Consider the following 15,609-nt stretch of genomic DNA (forward strand, 5'->3'; position numbering starts at 1 on the left):
ATGATTCAGATGGCATGAGAGCCATTTTTATGAGTGTCATTTTTCCCTGGCAGCCTTACCCACAGGAATTTTAAAATCCTCTAACTTGTCTATGTGTGGTTGGAGGAAGGAGATATACAAAATATTTTTACATTTTAAAGAAAAAGACAAGTAGGTCTTGAGATTATTCTTAGTTAAATTTTTTTTTTCTGAAATAGTAAGCTTGTTTTTGTCAACCTTAAACTCTCTTGGTTTATTATCAGTTAATGTGTCATTTATGTTTTGAGTTACTAGAGTTGCTGAAGCATCTGTATTTTGGATGAGACGGTAGGAAGGTAAGGATAGGTGATCAATGGTAGATTGCACCTGAAAGTATTTCAACATAGCATTTCTTGCCTTTTTAAAAAATTTTTAAAAATATTATAGAAGAGTATAGAAAATAAATTAGACCCTCGTATACTCACCAACAAGATTAAACAAATATAAAAGTTTTACTCATTTGTTTCAATTTTTCTTTTTATTAATGAATCAAATGTTATAGATATGGTCAAAGTTCCAACTCTACATCCTTTTCCCCTTCTTCCCTTCCCAGATAGTAACCACTATCCTGTATGTATCAATTTCTAGGTCTTAACTTTTCTTATGATGCCTGATTTTATCTTTGTGTTTGATATAGGCTAATCTAGTGTATATTCAATGATCTGCTTTAAAATACTCAATTTTATTATGTTTTAACTAATACTTTTCTTCTCTTTAGGAACATCTTCCAGAACTCTTTGCACATTTTCAGTCTCAGAGTTTTCATACCTCAATGTATGCATCATCCTGGTTTCTGACTATCTTTCTTACAACTTTTCCACTACCAATTGCGACAAGGATATTTGATATCTTTATGTCTGAGGTAAGCCAGTGAATGGGCAGATTAGGAGCAAGAGCTAAGCAAAGAAATCATTGGGTTAATTAGAGCAGGGCAATGAAGAGAACAATAAGGGAGACCCATGTGTCCCATGCTAAACTGGTTGTATGGATACTGTCATTTAAACCTGTAACAACCCTATCAAGTACTGTTAGTTTCCCCGTTTGATAGATGATAGATGAGGAAGCTGAGTCTTAGAGAAAGGTTAAGTAGCTTATCTATGGACACACAGCACAAAAATGATATAGTAACCAGGATTCACATGTAGGCAATCAGAATCTGGAGCCCACACTCTTAAACCTCTGTGTCACCTCCTGGTTGAATTAGTGAGAGATAAAATTTACCTTACAGTTAATATTGTTGCAATGCATCTGTTACCCAAAGAGCAAGAATTAATAAGTATAATTAAGTTCCTTCTATTCCATGAACACACTGCAGGTTGTCCTTTAAGTTGTCATTGACATGTAGTAGTGATCCTTTGTCTTCTGTATTTTGGGTGATAAGACAGGAAAGTAAGGATAGGTGGTGAATGGTAGATAGCGTGTGAAAGTATTATTAATTGTTATTAATTACATCTTAATCAAACCCAGTGTTAATTGTTATTAATTACATCTTGGGAATATCAATTTGTTTCACTTAGCAAAATTAGTTTAGTCTGGAACCAGCGAACTGTGATTTGTGTGTTGATTCATCCTGGTTCTGCGTGCCAAATCTGCCCTTCAAAACTTGTTTTTGTAAATACAGTTTTCTTGGAGCACAGCCATGCCCATTTGTTGATGAGTTATTTATGTCTGCTTTTGGGCTACAATGGCAGGGTTGAGTATTTGTGACAGTGACCATAAAGCCTAAAATACTTGCTAGCTGACTTTGCAGAAAACGTTTGCCAACCTCTCCTTTAGATCCCTAAATGTTTACCTTAGTATTCTTTTGAATGATTAGTTTTTGTTGATGGAAGAGTAAGACAAATTTTGCTTTATATAATTTGTTTCCTCAGGGTTTAGAAATAGTGTTTCGAGTAGGATTAGCGCTTCTTCAAATGAATCAGGCAGAACTGATGCAACTCGACATGGAAGGGATGTTACAGGTAAGTCAGTTCGTGATTTCCTGAATGTGTTTAGATTTTACTGTTAATTAGTTAATAATAAACAACATTAAGTAGTTCTTACATTTTTCTTTTATTATATCTAGCACTTTCAGAAGGTCATTCCACATCAGTTTGACGGTGGTCCAGACAAATTAATACAGGCAGCTTACCAAGTCAAATATAATTCAAAAAAAATGAAAAAGTAAGTATTTTATATTTTGCTTTTTAGGCATGGGGGTTTGTTGAAGCATATAGGAAATTGAATAGAAGTGGCAAAACATTCTAGTGATTAGTGCAGTTTTCCTTCTCAGTTTATAGAACTGTAGTATTTTATTTGGTGGTATTGGTTTCAATATAATGTAAATTTAATGTTGGAATTGCATACTGCTCTTAATAATCGTGCATGGGACCATTGTGGATTACCTTAAAACTCCCCTTTCCCATTCCACATTGACTAGAATTAGGAACCTGGTAAGTATATATATGTGAGTGTGCTATTATTTTAAAAACCACTTTTATGGTGTGGTTCAATTCACTGACATTCTTTTTCTCTCATTTGACCCCAGAATGTCACTTAAGTTCAAGATTAGTATAACCAGCAAGATAGGCATGAAGTATGGATTGGGAATTTAAATTTTTATTTATTGTGTATTTCTTTCTAATGAAGATTTTCTTAGTATGTATTTCATAAAAGTTTAAGATAAGCAGTTTTTTTTATTGATGTTTTAATAGTTTTTAACATTGTGAAATTTTGGGTTGTACATTTTTGTTTGTCCATCACCATGTATATGTCTCCCTTCACCCCTTGTGCCCATCCCCCACCCCCATTGCCCCTGGTAACCACAATACAGTTTTCTCTGTCCATGTGTTGGTTTATATTCCACATATGAGTGAGATCATACAGTGTTTGTCTTTCTCTTTCTGGCTTATTTCACTTAACATAATACCCTCCAGGCCCATTCATGTGGTTGCAAATGGGACGATTTTGTCTTTTTTTATGGCTGAGTGGTATTCCATTGTATGTACATACCACATCTTCTTGATCCAATCATCAGTCGAGGGACACTTAGGTTGCTTCCACTTCTTGGCTATAGTGAATAATGCTGCAGTGAACATAGGGGTGCATAAGCCTCTTTGGATTGTTGATTTCAGGTTCGTTGGATAGATTCCCAGTAGTGGGATAGCTGGATTATAGGGCATCTCTATTTTTAATTCTTTGAGGAATCTCCATACCATTTTCCATAGAAGCTGCACCAGTTTGCATTCCCACCAGCTGTGTATGAGGGTTCCTGTTTCTCCACATCCTCTCCAACATTTGTTGTTTTTTGTCTTGGTGATTATAGCCATTCTAATGGGCGTGAGGTGATATCTTAGTGTTGTTTTGATTTGCATTTCCCTGATGATTAGTGATGTTGAACATCTTTTCATGTGCCTATTGGCCATCTGTATATCTTCTTTGGAGAAGTGTCTGTTCATTTCCTCTGCCCATTTTTTGATCGGGTTGTTTGTTTTGTTGTTGTTCAGTTATGTGAGTTCTTTATATATTATGGAGATCAACCCCTTGTCAGATGTATAAGATAAGCAGTTTTGACACATAAAGATTAATTTTTGAAATATGGTAAAGGTGTTAATTAAGAATAACAGCTCTTATTCTTCTAACTTCCAGTACTTATGTAAATTTTAGCCTGAGATCATAGTTAGCATTCCTGACGCTAGTTTCTGTGGTACAAGATGCTTTAAAATGATAGCAGTACAGTATGCTAACATGTGTGACATACTCCCATGGAAGTTCCTACTCCAGAAAATGTGTTAGAATATGAGTGAGAATTATGTTATTAAAATTAGTTAGCTCTAATTTGTAAAAACAAGCCAATTTATGAGCTTCAACTGTTATTAATAATAAATTACTTGTGAAATTTCTAATAACCAGTCACATTACACCATCATGTTGAGACATTATAGACCAAAAAACTGGTCTGTTCTACAATTAATAAAACCTCAAGGAGGGCCGGCCCCATGGCTTAGCAGTTAAGTGCATGCGCTCTGCTACTGGAGACCCGGGTTCGGATCCCGGGCGCGCACTGACGCACTGCTTCTCTGGCCATGCTGAGGCCGTGTCCCACATACAGCAACTAGAAGGATGTGCAGCTATGACATACAAGTATCTACTGGGGCTTTGGGGGGAAAAAAAAATAAAACCTCAAGGAGCCATCTCAATTTCCGCCTCTTGGTAAAACCACATTTAAATCACACTAGCTGGCCCCGTGGCTTAGCGGTTAAGTGCGCGCGCTCTGCTGCTGACGGCCCCGGGTTCGGATCCGGGGTGCACACCAACGCGCCGCTTCTCCGGCCATGCTGAGGCCATGTCCCACATACAGCAACTAGAAGAATGTGCAACTATGACATACAACTATCTACTGGGGCTTTGGGGGAAAAAAAAAACCACACTAGCCAAAAAAGAGAATTTATTTTACTCTAAAAAAGACTTATAGAGAACAGCATAACTAATTCTTTTAGATCTTATGTGTCACCAGTATAATCTGTTTTCTGAAATTTCGGTTATCTTATTTACTTATCAAATGTCTGACCCTCTAGTACTTTCACTCCCTTACTTGTATTATCTGTGCTCTACTTTATCAAGATTCCTAGTCTGATGTCTAATAGCCTTCCTCTGATCTGAATAAGTATACCTCCTCTGACTTTTTGTATCCTGTATTCACATAGCCAAGTGTTATAGAAAACTGCATTGTTAGCGAGATTGCTAGCAGTAAGTTGTGTCTCCAGTGCCACTCCACGAATATATTTATTGGCCTTGATTAGTTCTCTCTTTCCTCACAGTGGTTATTTCAAACCTTACCATTTTTCCCAGGATCCCATCCCCATTTTGCCATATCTAACTTTTCAGCAGATTACCTTACTTCTTAATTCATCAGCCATCATTTTTAAACTTCTTGAACTTTTTTTCCTGTCAGTTCCAGTTTACAGACTTAGCCATATTTCTTTTTTCCCTTTTCAGAATACAGTGTTTCTATTCCTTTATAATGGTAAATCAAAGTAAAGAATGTTATTCATTCCCATCTCTTTGATGTCCTTGCTCCATTAATTGTTCCTTCTGTCTTTTATCTTCAACCCCTCTTTCTGTCGTTCATTTTCTTTAATATACGAAGGTATTTTTGAGTTCTGACTTAAAAGCAACAAAAACAAATAGACATATAGATACAGAGATAAGATTGTTGGTTACCAGAGGGGAAAGGGGGAGGAAAAAGGGCAAAAGGGGTAAATAGGGCACATGTGTATGGTGACGGATATTAATTAGTCTTTGGATGGTGAACATGGTGTAGTCTACACAGAAATTGAAATATAATGATGTACACCTGAAATTTCTATAACATTATAAAGTAATGTTACCTCAATAAAAAAAAAAAGTGGGGCCTGCCCTGTGGCATAGTGGTTAAGTGCGAACGCTCCACTGCTGGCAGCCCGGGTTTGGATCCCAGGTGCGCACTGACGCACCGCTTGTCAGGCCATGCTGTGGCGGTGTCCCATATGAAGTGGAGGAAGATGGGCATGGATGTTAGTTAGCCCAGGGCCAGTCTTCCTCAGCAAAAAGAGGAGGATTGGCGTGGATGTTAGCTCAGGGCTGATCTTCCTCACAAAAAAAATAAAATAAAAATAAAATAAAGAAAAAAATAAAGAAAAAAAGCAACAAAAACAAAACCTTCCTCAACATAGCATTCCATTCTCCTTTTATGAAGCTTAACTGTGAAGGAAAGAATAGTTTATAGACATTAGCTCCAGATCATATTTCATCTGATTTTTTTTCTAATTGTGACAGTTTTCAAAGATACAGAAAAATAGAATAGAATAATAAGTATCCATATGCTTATCGTCTAGATTTAACAGTTACTATTTTGTCATATTTACTTCCTGTATTCTTAGATATTTCAAAGTCAATTATATAAATCATGACATTTCACCTAATAACTTCAGTATTCATCTCTATAATATTTGCCTCTCCTACCACATTGCTTTTACCACTTAACTATAATTCCATGCCTAATACCAGTCTGTGTTCAGATTTCCCCCGTTGTGCCAAAAACGTCTTTTATTATTGATTGCATTTCATTCATTGTTCTCTCTCTTATATTTCATTTAATTTAGATCAGCACTGCCTACTCCAAACTCTCTTTTTAATATGCTGACTTGTTGAAGAGAGCAAGTCAGTTGTATGGAAAATATCTAATCTTAAGGATTTGTCTGATTATTTCCTTATGATCTTATTTGACTTCCCTATCCCTTGTGTTTTCTGTAAACTGGGAGCTAAATTTAAAGGCTTGATTAAGTGCAAACATTTTTGGCAAGAATACTTAATAGGTGATATTGTGTACCTCATGTTCTTCTAAATAAATGCATAATGTCTATCTGTCTCACAATTATTAGTGATACCATGATTGATGATGCCGTGATGGATTAAGGTAATGACAGTCAGATTTTTTTTATTATAAAGTTATGTTTTCCCCTTTGCAACTAGTGAGTAATCTATAAGTTGATACTTTGGCACCATGAGAATATCTAGTTCATCATGACCTCGCACCAAATAGCTTTAGTATCCATTTGGTAATGATACTTTTCTTGTTTACATTATTTCATTTGGGATAGCAAAATCACAATTTTCTAATACATTTATTAGTTGGCTGTCTTCATTAATTGTTTCTTCATTAACTAGAACTAACTTCACCCTACTGGAAACAGAAATAAATGCTTCATTATTTCCTTTTATTTACCAATTTCCAGAGAAAGGAGTTAATAGAAATGATGTTTTAAATTATTCTTTTTTTAGCAGGGGTATTATTAAAGGCTTATGGAATTATATTCAGTATACTTTAATCTAAGATAGTCATTATTTTTGTTGTTCCTTTTGGCTGCAGGAGCCCTTTTAGGATGGTTCCTGTGTCTTTTTAACATGACCCTGTTAGTCCCTAAACACTCTCTTGTTTTCAGGTACAAAAGATGTCCCAACCTCATTATGTACATTTTCTGCCCTAGACTTGGTTCCTTTTTTTTTCGAGGAAGATGGGCCCTGAGCTAACGTCTGTTGCCAGTCTTTCTCCTTTTTTCTCCCCAAAGCCCCAGTAGATAGTAGTATGTCATAGTTGTACATCTTTCTAGTTGCTCTATATGGGACACCACCTCAGCATGGCTTGGTGAGCGGTGAGTAGGTCTGCCCCCAGGATCCGAACCGGTGAACCCCAGGCTGCTGAAGTGAAACGCGTGAACCCAACCACTATGCCACCAGGCTGGCCCCCAAGACTTGGTTCCTTTTAGTGAGGAGTAGTATTTAGAAACCAAAATCTGGTGTGAGGGGTCCTCACTATTATTTAGGGTGTCATGGCTTTTAGGATCTTTCAATGAACAGAGGTAGGAAATACATGCTGACATTGTTCTAGGTGCTGAAAATAAAATATTGAACAAAATAGACAAAATCCCTGCTCTCATGAAGCTTATGTTCTACTGTGTGTGTGGTGAGGGAGAAATTAAACAGAATTACATGTCAGGTGGTGATGAGGATGAGAACTATGAAGAAGACAGTCTATGTAAGGAGACGAGAAAGTAACATAGGCGGGTGCTATGTTTTTTTTAAGTCCGGTGGTGGGCAAAGGCCTTTTTTTTTTTTTTTTTTTTTTGAGGAAGATCAGCCCTGAGCTAACATCCATGCTAATCCTCCTCTTTTTGCTGAGGAAGACCGGCCCTGAGCTAACATCTATTGCCAGTCTTCCTCCTCTTTTTTTTTTTCCCCCAAAGCCCCAGTAGATAGTTGTATGTCATAGTTGCACATCCTTCTACTTGCTGTACGTGGGACGTGGCCTCAGCGTGGCCAGAGAAGAGGTGCGTCAGTGCGCGCCCAGGATCCAAACCCAGGCTGCCAGCAGCGGAGCGCGCACACTTAACCGCTAAGCCATGGGGCTGCAAAGGCCTTTCTTAAAAGGTAGCATTTAAGCAGAGACCTAATAGAAGTAAGAGGCAGGCCATGCAGATAACTCAAAGAGCTTTCCAGACTTAGAGGACAAGCAGTGCAAAGGCCTGGAAGCAGAAATGTGCTTGGCATATTTGACGAACACCATTGTGGCCAGGATGGCTGGAGTAGAGTAGGCCAAGAGGAGAGAGGTAGGAGTATGAGATGGAGAGGTAATGGGGCTTTTTAGCCCTTGGGATAGACTTTTGCTTTTATTTTGAGGAAGAGCAGAGGAAGGGCTTACGTTTTAACAAAACCACATTGGTTGCTGTGTGGGGAATAGACAGTAAAGCAGGTAGGGTCAGGGTAGATTCAGGGAGAGGAGTTAGTAAACTATTGAAATGATCTAGACTAGAGAACATTAGAAACTTAGGGTGGTAGCAGTTGAGATGTTAACAAATAATTGTTTCCCAGTTGCAAATCTAATAGATGGTTTTTATTCCTAATTATACTTGATATATTAATTTTGAATGTGGGTTATCACTTCATTTTTTAACTTTGTCTCTTTATTTTTTTAAACTTTTGTCAAATACACACAAAAGTATTTATAACATGTTTGATAAACACAAAAATATATATATATAACGTGTTTTTAAGTTATGAAGCATAATAATAAAACAAATACTTATGAACCCATCACATGCCTAAGTGCCCCTCTGCAAGAGGTAATCATTATCTTGAATTTTGGATTCATCATTCATTCTCTTGCTTTTAAATATAGTCTTACTACATAGGTAAGTAGTTATGCTTATTTATTTATTTATTTTTTGTGAGGAAGATCAGCCCTGTGCTAACATCTGCCAATCCTCCTGTTTTTTTGCTGAGGAAGACTGGCCCTGGGCTAACACCCGTGCCCATCTTCCTCCACTTTATATGGGACGCCACCACAGCATGGCTTGCCAAGCGGTGTGTCGGTGCCCGCCCGGGATCTGAACTGGCGAACCCCGGGCCGCCACAGTGGAGCACGCCCACTTAACCGCTTGCACCACTGGGCCGGCCCCTAGTTATGCTTATTTTTGAGTGTTATGAAAATTGAATCATGCTGTATTATAGTCATCTGTGACTTGATGTTATTGATTGATGTTATGATGGTACATTTCTTAGATTTTTTGTGTTGCTGTAGTTCATTAATTTTCATTCTATTGGGTGAATCTGCCATAATTTATCCATTTTCCTGATGGCCATTTCACACATTCCAGGTTAGTTTGATGTTATGCTATTAAAATATTTTGAATATTTGTGTGAGAATTTTTCTGTGATAAATATTTAGGAGTGGGATTGTTAGGCTGCAGGGTAGGCCATGTTCAACATTACGAAGTTTTGCCAAAGTGCTACTATAACATAATCTCACCCAGTAATGTATGAGTTCTCATTGTTCTACTTCGTCATGAGCACTTAGTTATTTTTAATTTTTGCCAATCTATTGAGTATGAAATGGTATCTCACTTTGGACTTAATTTGCATTTCCATAATTATTAATAAGAGTAAGCATCTTTTCATATGTTGATTGGCCTCATGTTTTTCTTCTTTTTTTCCCTTCCTTTTTTATTGCGCTGTCTACTTCTTACTGCATTAGCTACTTCTTAGTTGTTAGTAGTTGTTTATGTATATCCTGATTAGTAATCCTTTCAGTATTAAAAGATGAGTCTCATCCATTTCTACTAAGTACCACTCTTGGAATATGCAACAAACTTAGACCTGGACCTGGCTCTGAAGAAGGTTCAAAGTTCCTGTGGGTTGTGGGGGTGACAAAACAAAGAAGTAAATAGCTTAATAACAATTACAGTCTGATGGATGCCAATGTAACAGGTTATTAATGTAACATGTAAGAGATGCCTAACCTATGTCTTTACATAGTCTGCTGGGGGTCAGGAAAATGTTCAGAGCATGGTAGCTAGATTTTCAGTTTTCATCTGTATTCTTTCCTCACATTTATCTGCCTATGACATTCATATGGTAGAGCTAGCTTGGTTCTCCTTTCCACCTCCCCTTTCACAGACTGCCTTCTGCCACTTTATAAAAGGAATACAAACCTGTCACATTCCAAATCTTACTATGGTACATTACTTTGGGACATCAAAATCACTGGGGTACCAAACAAAAGGGGGCAATTTCAGAATGCCTTGTTCCAGAGGGAGTGTCCCCTGAGAGAACAAAGCAAGAAAAATCTCATGGAGCAGCTTATTTTATACAGCTGACAAATACTTGGCAAGGCTGCCTTATCTTTCTTACAGTTAGAATTGAAAAGTAGAATGGTGATCATGGGGGCAAGTATTAACATATATTTATTTGAGTTCAAATGAAGACAGACTTTAATGACAGAAATTAAATATAATTTGACTCATTGGTTCAATAGCAATGACAGCCTTTGCTACTTAGGTTATAAGACATTATCCATAAATTAAATGAGATAAATCTCATTTAAAGTTTTAGTGGAAGAATTTTAAAGCACGTATAAATTACATCCTTTGCAACTATGTATACGTCAGGTAAAAATATTTTTTTAGAAGTCTTTATAATGTATAAGGGGAAACATTCTTTTAGCAGGTACATGAGGAGAAAAATCAGAAGACCACTGACCTAGTTGGATAAGAGGATGGCAAAGAATGAAGATTCAGGTTGTTTTCTGATGGAGATGGCAACGGAGTATCATTTCAAAGAACTTATATTCCTAATTGCTGGGATTAAATGATGACTACAACAGGAAGCCTTCCTGTGTGGAACTTACAGAAATGCAAAAGACTGACAGAGAACAAATATACAGTATAATGTCCATCAGTCAAAGTGCCATGAAGGAAAAATAAAGCAGAATGAAGGACATAGAATGATGGGGTGCTTTTTTCGATAGAGCACTCAAGGATAGGGCACACAGACTGATAAGGTGCCATTTGAGCAGACACCTGAGAGAAGTGAGAGAGGGAGCCATGTGATTAGCTGGGGAAAGTGCATTCCAAGCTGAAAGAACAGTAAATGTAATGACCGAGGCAAGAATATGGTTGATTATGTTTAAGAAACAGCAAAAGCCAGTGTGACTATAGCATAGGTAAATAGGAGTATGGTGGGCAATGAGGTCTGAAACATGGTGGGGGAGCTAGGAGTATTTAAAGCTTTGCTGTCCTTTATGGCAGCCACTACCTGCTTGTGGCTTTTAAAATTAAATACAATTAAAGATTCATTTCGTCAGTTATATTAGCCACAATGCAAATACTCATTAGTCACTTACATGTGGCTAGTGGCTACTATATTGGACAGCACAGATACAGAACATTTTCATATGTTCTCTTGGACATTATTGGCCTCCTCAGGGGCCAGACTTATATTCTACACCTGAGGGGAAACAATTAGAGAATTTTGAGAAAAGTGACATCATCTGGTTTTAAAAATTTCACTCTTTTTGCTATCTAGAAGGGTAAGTAGGGTTGGCCAGGTGAAGAGAAGGAGGGCATTTTAGGCAGAAGGGTAATATGTACAAAGGCTCAGAGGTTCCTTTAAGACATGGAAGTTGTAAGCGTTAAGTCTTAGCCCTTGGCCTTTTTTGTTGTTATTTTTATTTTGGTATGCTTTTAAACTTTTTAACAAGTTACAAATACAGTACAAGGAACTCTCGTATACCACTTATCCAGATTCACCAATTCTTTACATTTTGCCCCATTTACTTTATCATCCTCTCTCCCCCATATGTAAAAATAACAGAGTGTGTAAGTGTAAGTAAAATCCATACCCATTTGGGGGTAAGTTGAGCTATTGCGCCCTTTATCCTTAAATACTTGAATGTGCACTTTGTAAGAACAAGGACTTTTTTTTTTTTTTTTTTTTAACATAACCCAGTAATTTTAACCAAAATCAGGAAATTATAGATACAATACTATTATCTAATCCACAATGCAAGTTCAAATTTTATAACTTGTCCTAACAATATTCTTTATAACAATCTCCCCCTCCCAGCCACCCCAGAACTCCTACTCCCACCTACTCTCCACCCCTCAGTTTCTGGATCCTGGATCCACACCAGGCACTCTAGGATCATGTATTGCATTTAGTTGTTGTTCAGTTCAGTCTCCTTTAATCTAAAACACTCCTTCAATCCTTCTTTATGTTTCTTGACCTTGATATATTTGAAGAGTACAGGCCAGTTATTTTGTATAAAATCCTACAGTTTGGGTTTTTCAGACATTTACTCATGATTAGATTCAGGCTGTGCATTTTTGGCAATTATACCAATGATGTTGTATCTTCTCAGTTCACCATGTGATAGGTATATGATATTGGTGTGTCTAATAATTGATAATGTTAGCTTTGATCATTAAGGTTTAGGTGATGTCTGCCAGGTTTCATTACTAGAAAGGTTTAATTTGTGTCAAGGTACTGTTGACTGTAAACAAATTGACAGCCAGTTGTTTCTTCAGCAAAAATGAGTTTATTCAGGATCAGCGAAGAATTGCAATTCAGGATCTGCAACTGTGGCAAGCTATGTGCAAGTTCTCAGCAGCAAAGGAGGAGAAACTCTTTTATAGAAGGGAAGAGGAAGTTGGGAGGGCTTTATAGAAAGGAAGAGGAAGTTGGGAGGGCTGTTGTAAACAAAGAGTCCATTGGAAGAATTGAGAGTTCTATATGTAGTGGCTTTTCATTGGCTGTGTTGTGACAGTCTCTCATTGGCTGAGCTTCTTGCCAGTCAAGAAGAGGAAGTCTTTCATTTTCCTGTTGGGCTCTGCTATTGACATAGGGCATGAGAGCTCCCCCTTTTGGCCTCCCAACTCCAATGTGATGAGGTTTCTGTTTATTAATTGGACACTTTGAGATTATATAATATACTGTTCCTTACCAAACTTTTCCTCACCAAATTTAAATCCACTTATGATTTTCTCATGCCCTTATTCCTTCTTTATTAATTGGTATTCTTCTGTAAAGAAGAGCTTTCCTTTCTCTCTCATTTATTCATTTATATCAGTGTAAATTTATGGACTCTTATTTTACTTGGTGAAGTATAATCCATTATTCCCAGATGGTCTCTGCTTTGACTGCTGTGTCCTTTTGACATATCCCCATGATTCTTTGAGAATTTCCTTACTTTTAGGGCAACAAAATATTCCAGACTCATCTTGTACCTTACCTGCTCCTGCAGAGGAATAAGTCATTTCTCCAAAGAGCCTTGATTGCTTTTAATAAGTCTTTGAAACATAGTCTGAGGATAATGGATAGTCACTGAAGCAGTTTAACTCTGGGAGTGGCATGATCCAAATCAGCATTTTAAAAACACCACTCTGGGGCCAGCCCAGCGGCGCAGCGGTTAAGTGCCTGCGCTCTGCTTCGATGGCCCCAGGGTTCGCAGGCCTGGATCCAGGGTGCTCACTGACGCACCGCTTGTCAGGCCGTGCTGTGGTGACATCCCATATAAGGTAGAAGAATATGGGCACAGATTTTAGCCCAGGGCCAATCTTCCTTGGCAAAAAGAGGAGAATTGGCATCGGATGTTAGCTCAGGGCTGATCTTCCTCACAAAAAAAATAAAAAAATAAAAAAAAATAAAAACACCACTCTGGTAGTAGTGTGCAGAAAAGATTGAGTTATGAAACTAGCAGTAGAGAGAATGATTTTGAGTTTTCTCTAGTAATTTAGACAAGCTATAATGAAGACCTAAAAATGCTATCAGTGGAAGGAGAATGAAGTAGCTTTGTAGAAACCTGACAAGTGTACCTCTACCAGGTAATCAAAGTCAACATCAACAGTGATATCTTGTTGATGGTTTGTAGCCTTGATACGATGTGATGAAAATGAGACTTACCTCTGTGGTTTTCTTCCCCCAAACCCATAACTCCAGTATAATCATGAGAAAAACATGAGATAAATCCCAGCTGAGGGACAGTCTACAAAATACCTGACTAGTGCTCCCCAAACTGTCAAAAACAGGGAAGGTCTGAGAAACTGCTCCTTAGAGGAGCCTAAGAAGACATGACAACTAAATGTAATGTGGTATCCTAGATGGGATCCTAGAATAGAAAGGACATTAGACAAAAATTTAGGAAATATGGGTAAAGTATGGCCTTTAGTTAATAATAATGTATCAATAATGATTCATTAATTGTCATAAATTTACTAATGTATCATGTTAAACAGGAGAAATGGGATAGGGTATATAGGAACTCTGTACTCTTCTCAATTATTTTGTAAATCTAAAACTCTTCTAAAATATAAAGTTTATTAAAAAACCATTATCAATGCAGATGAAGAAGTAATAATGTTTTAGAGCATTGTTAAGGAGGTTCAATTGAACATGCTTGGTGACTGAATTGGGAAGCAAGAATTAAATGAGGACTCGTAATGTTTTGTTTTAGGTGCCTGAAGGAGTAATAATGACATTTTATCACATAACACATAACAAAATATCTGCTTCACAGTAGTCATTTGTGAAGGTTAAAAACTTATTTCAACAGTGCAGCCATTGTTCAAAATGTTTTGCACCTCTTTAAGAGTCTTTTATAAATTGTTTCGAATATCCTTTGTTCTTTTAGATATACCAAAGTAAAGACAGAGTAATGTAGTAGTCAAGGGTGTGACCTTAGGCAAATTTCTCAACCTTTCTAAGCCTCAAAATGGGCATAACAACCTATATTAAAAAGTCACTGTGCACAGAGGATTGTGGGAAGATGGCAGAGTAGGAAGCATCAGGAATCTGTCTCCCATACAGACAGTAATTGCACTGGCAAGATCTAATATAACTATTTTGGAACTCTTGAGTCTATTGAAGGCATGTAACTTCTAGGGGAAGGCTTAGATGGTGAAATGTGGTTAATTTGGTCAACTTCAGCTGTTAGCACATTAGCATACCCATCCTCTACCTCTCAGCCTCATGGCTCACAACTGTGTTTGTGTTCCTGGAGCAACCTACATGTAACCTGTGGGAACCAGGGTGGGCAAAAAGGACCTTGTCTTCTAGATATTGCTTATCTGTGCTCTGATTGCTGATGGCTGTTTCTGATCACAGAGGTGCAAAGAATTGGGCAACCATTGTTGTTGTACCTCTTCCCATTGTAGCAAGCCCCTCCTCCTCCAGCTGAAGTGACTGCCGGGAGATTTAAAGCGCTGTTGCCCTTCCTTCCCCTTCTTTTTTCTCATTTTCCCGTTTTGGGAATGAGACATTAAAGATTAGGACATTCAAAAACAACTGCATATATGTGGAGAATTAGAAAGTGACTGTACATGACCAGGGAGGGGCTCAGAAAAGACCTGAGAACACCTTAAGTTTACAGATCAGCTTGATCATTGGCACAGAAACAGCCTATAACAATCAAAAAGACAAAAACAATAACAAAAAACAGCAAACCCCAGGGAGGGGGAGAATCTGATTTCCAGTGTTACCACATTACTAGATTCAAATATCTAGTTTTCAACAAAAAAATCACAGGGCATACAAAGAAATAGGAAAGTATGGCCCATTCAAAAGAAAAAAATAAACAGAAACTGTCCTTGGAAAAGACCTGATGGAAGACATACTAGACAAAGACTTTAAAGAAAGATGTAGGAAAAGTCAAGAAAAAGATATATAAACAAAATGGAAATATCAATAAAGAGAAAACCTAAAAGGAAATTCTGGATCTGAAAAGTACAATAACTGTAATGA

At 37.4% G+C, this 15,609-nt stretch overlaps 1 protein-coding gene across 9 annotated transcripts in view; it reads left to right on the top strand.

Annotated features, from left to right (window-relative positions):
* EVI5 (ecotropic viral integration site 5) overlaps positions 1-15,609 on the top strand; it is a 241,607-nt gene that overhangs the window by 80,449 nt on the left and 145,549 nt on the right. For all 9 annotated transcript variants that reach the window (XM_087447490.1, XM_087447458.1, XM_087447460.1 and 6 more), the window contains exons 7-9: positions 737-880; positions 1,890-1,979; positions 2,084-2,181. In XM_087447490.1, coding sequence (XP_087303616.1) covers positions 737-880; positions 1,890-1,979; positions 2,084-2,181 — 332 coding nt within the window. The remainder of the gene's footprint in view (positions 1-736; positions 881-1,889; positions 1,980-2,083; positions 2,182-15,609) is intronic.

This window comes from Ceratotherium simum, chromosome 2 (genome assembly GCF_057802395.1).
Source record: "Ceratotherium simum simum isolate JZ-2026a chromosome 2, ASM5780239v1, whole genome shotgun sequence".
NCBI lineage: Eukaryota > Metazoa > Chordata > Mammalia > Perissodactyla > Rhinocerotidae > Ceratotherium > Ceratotherium simum.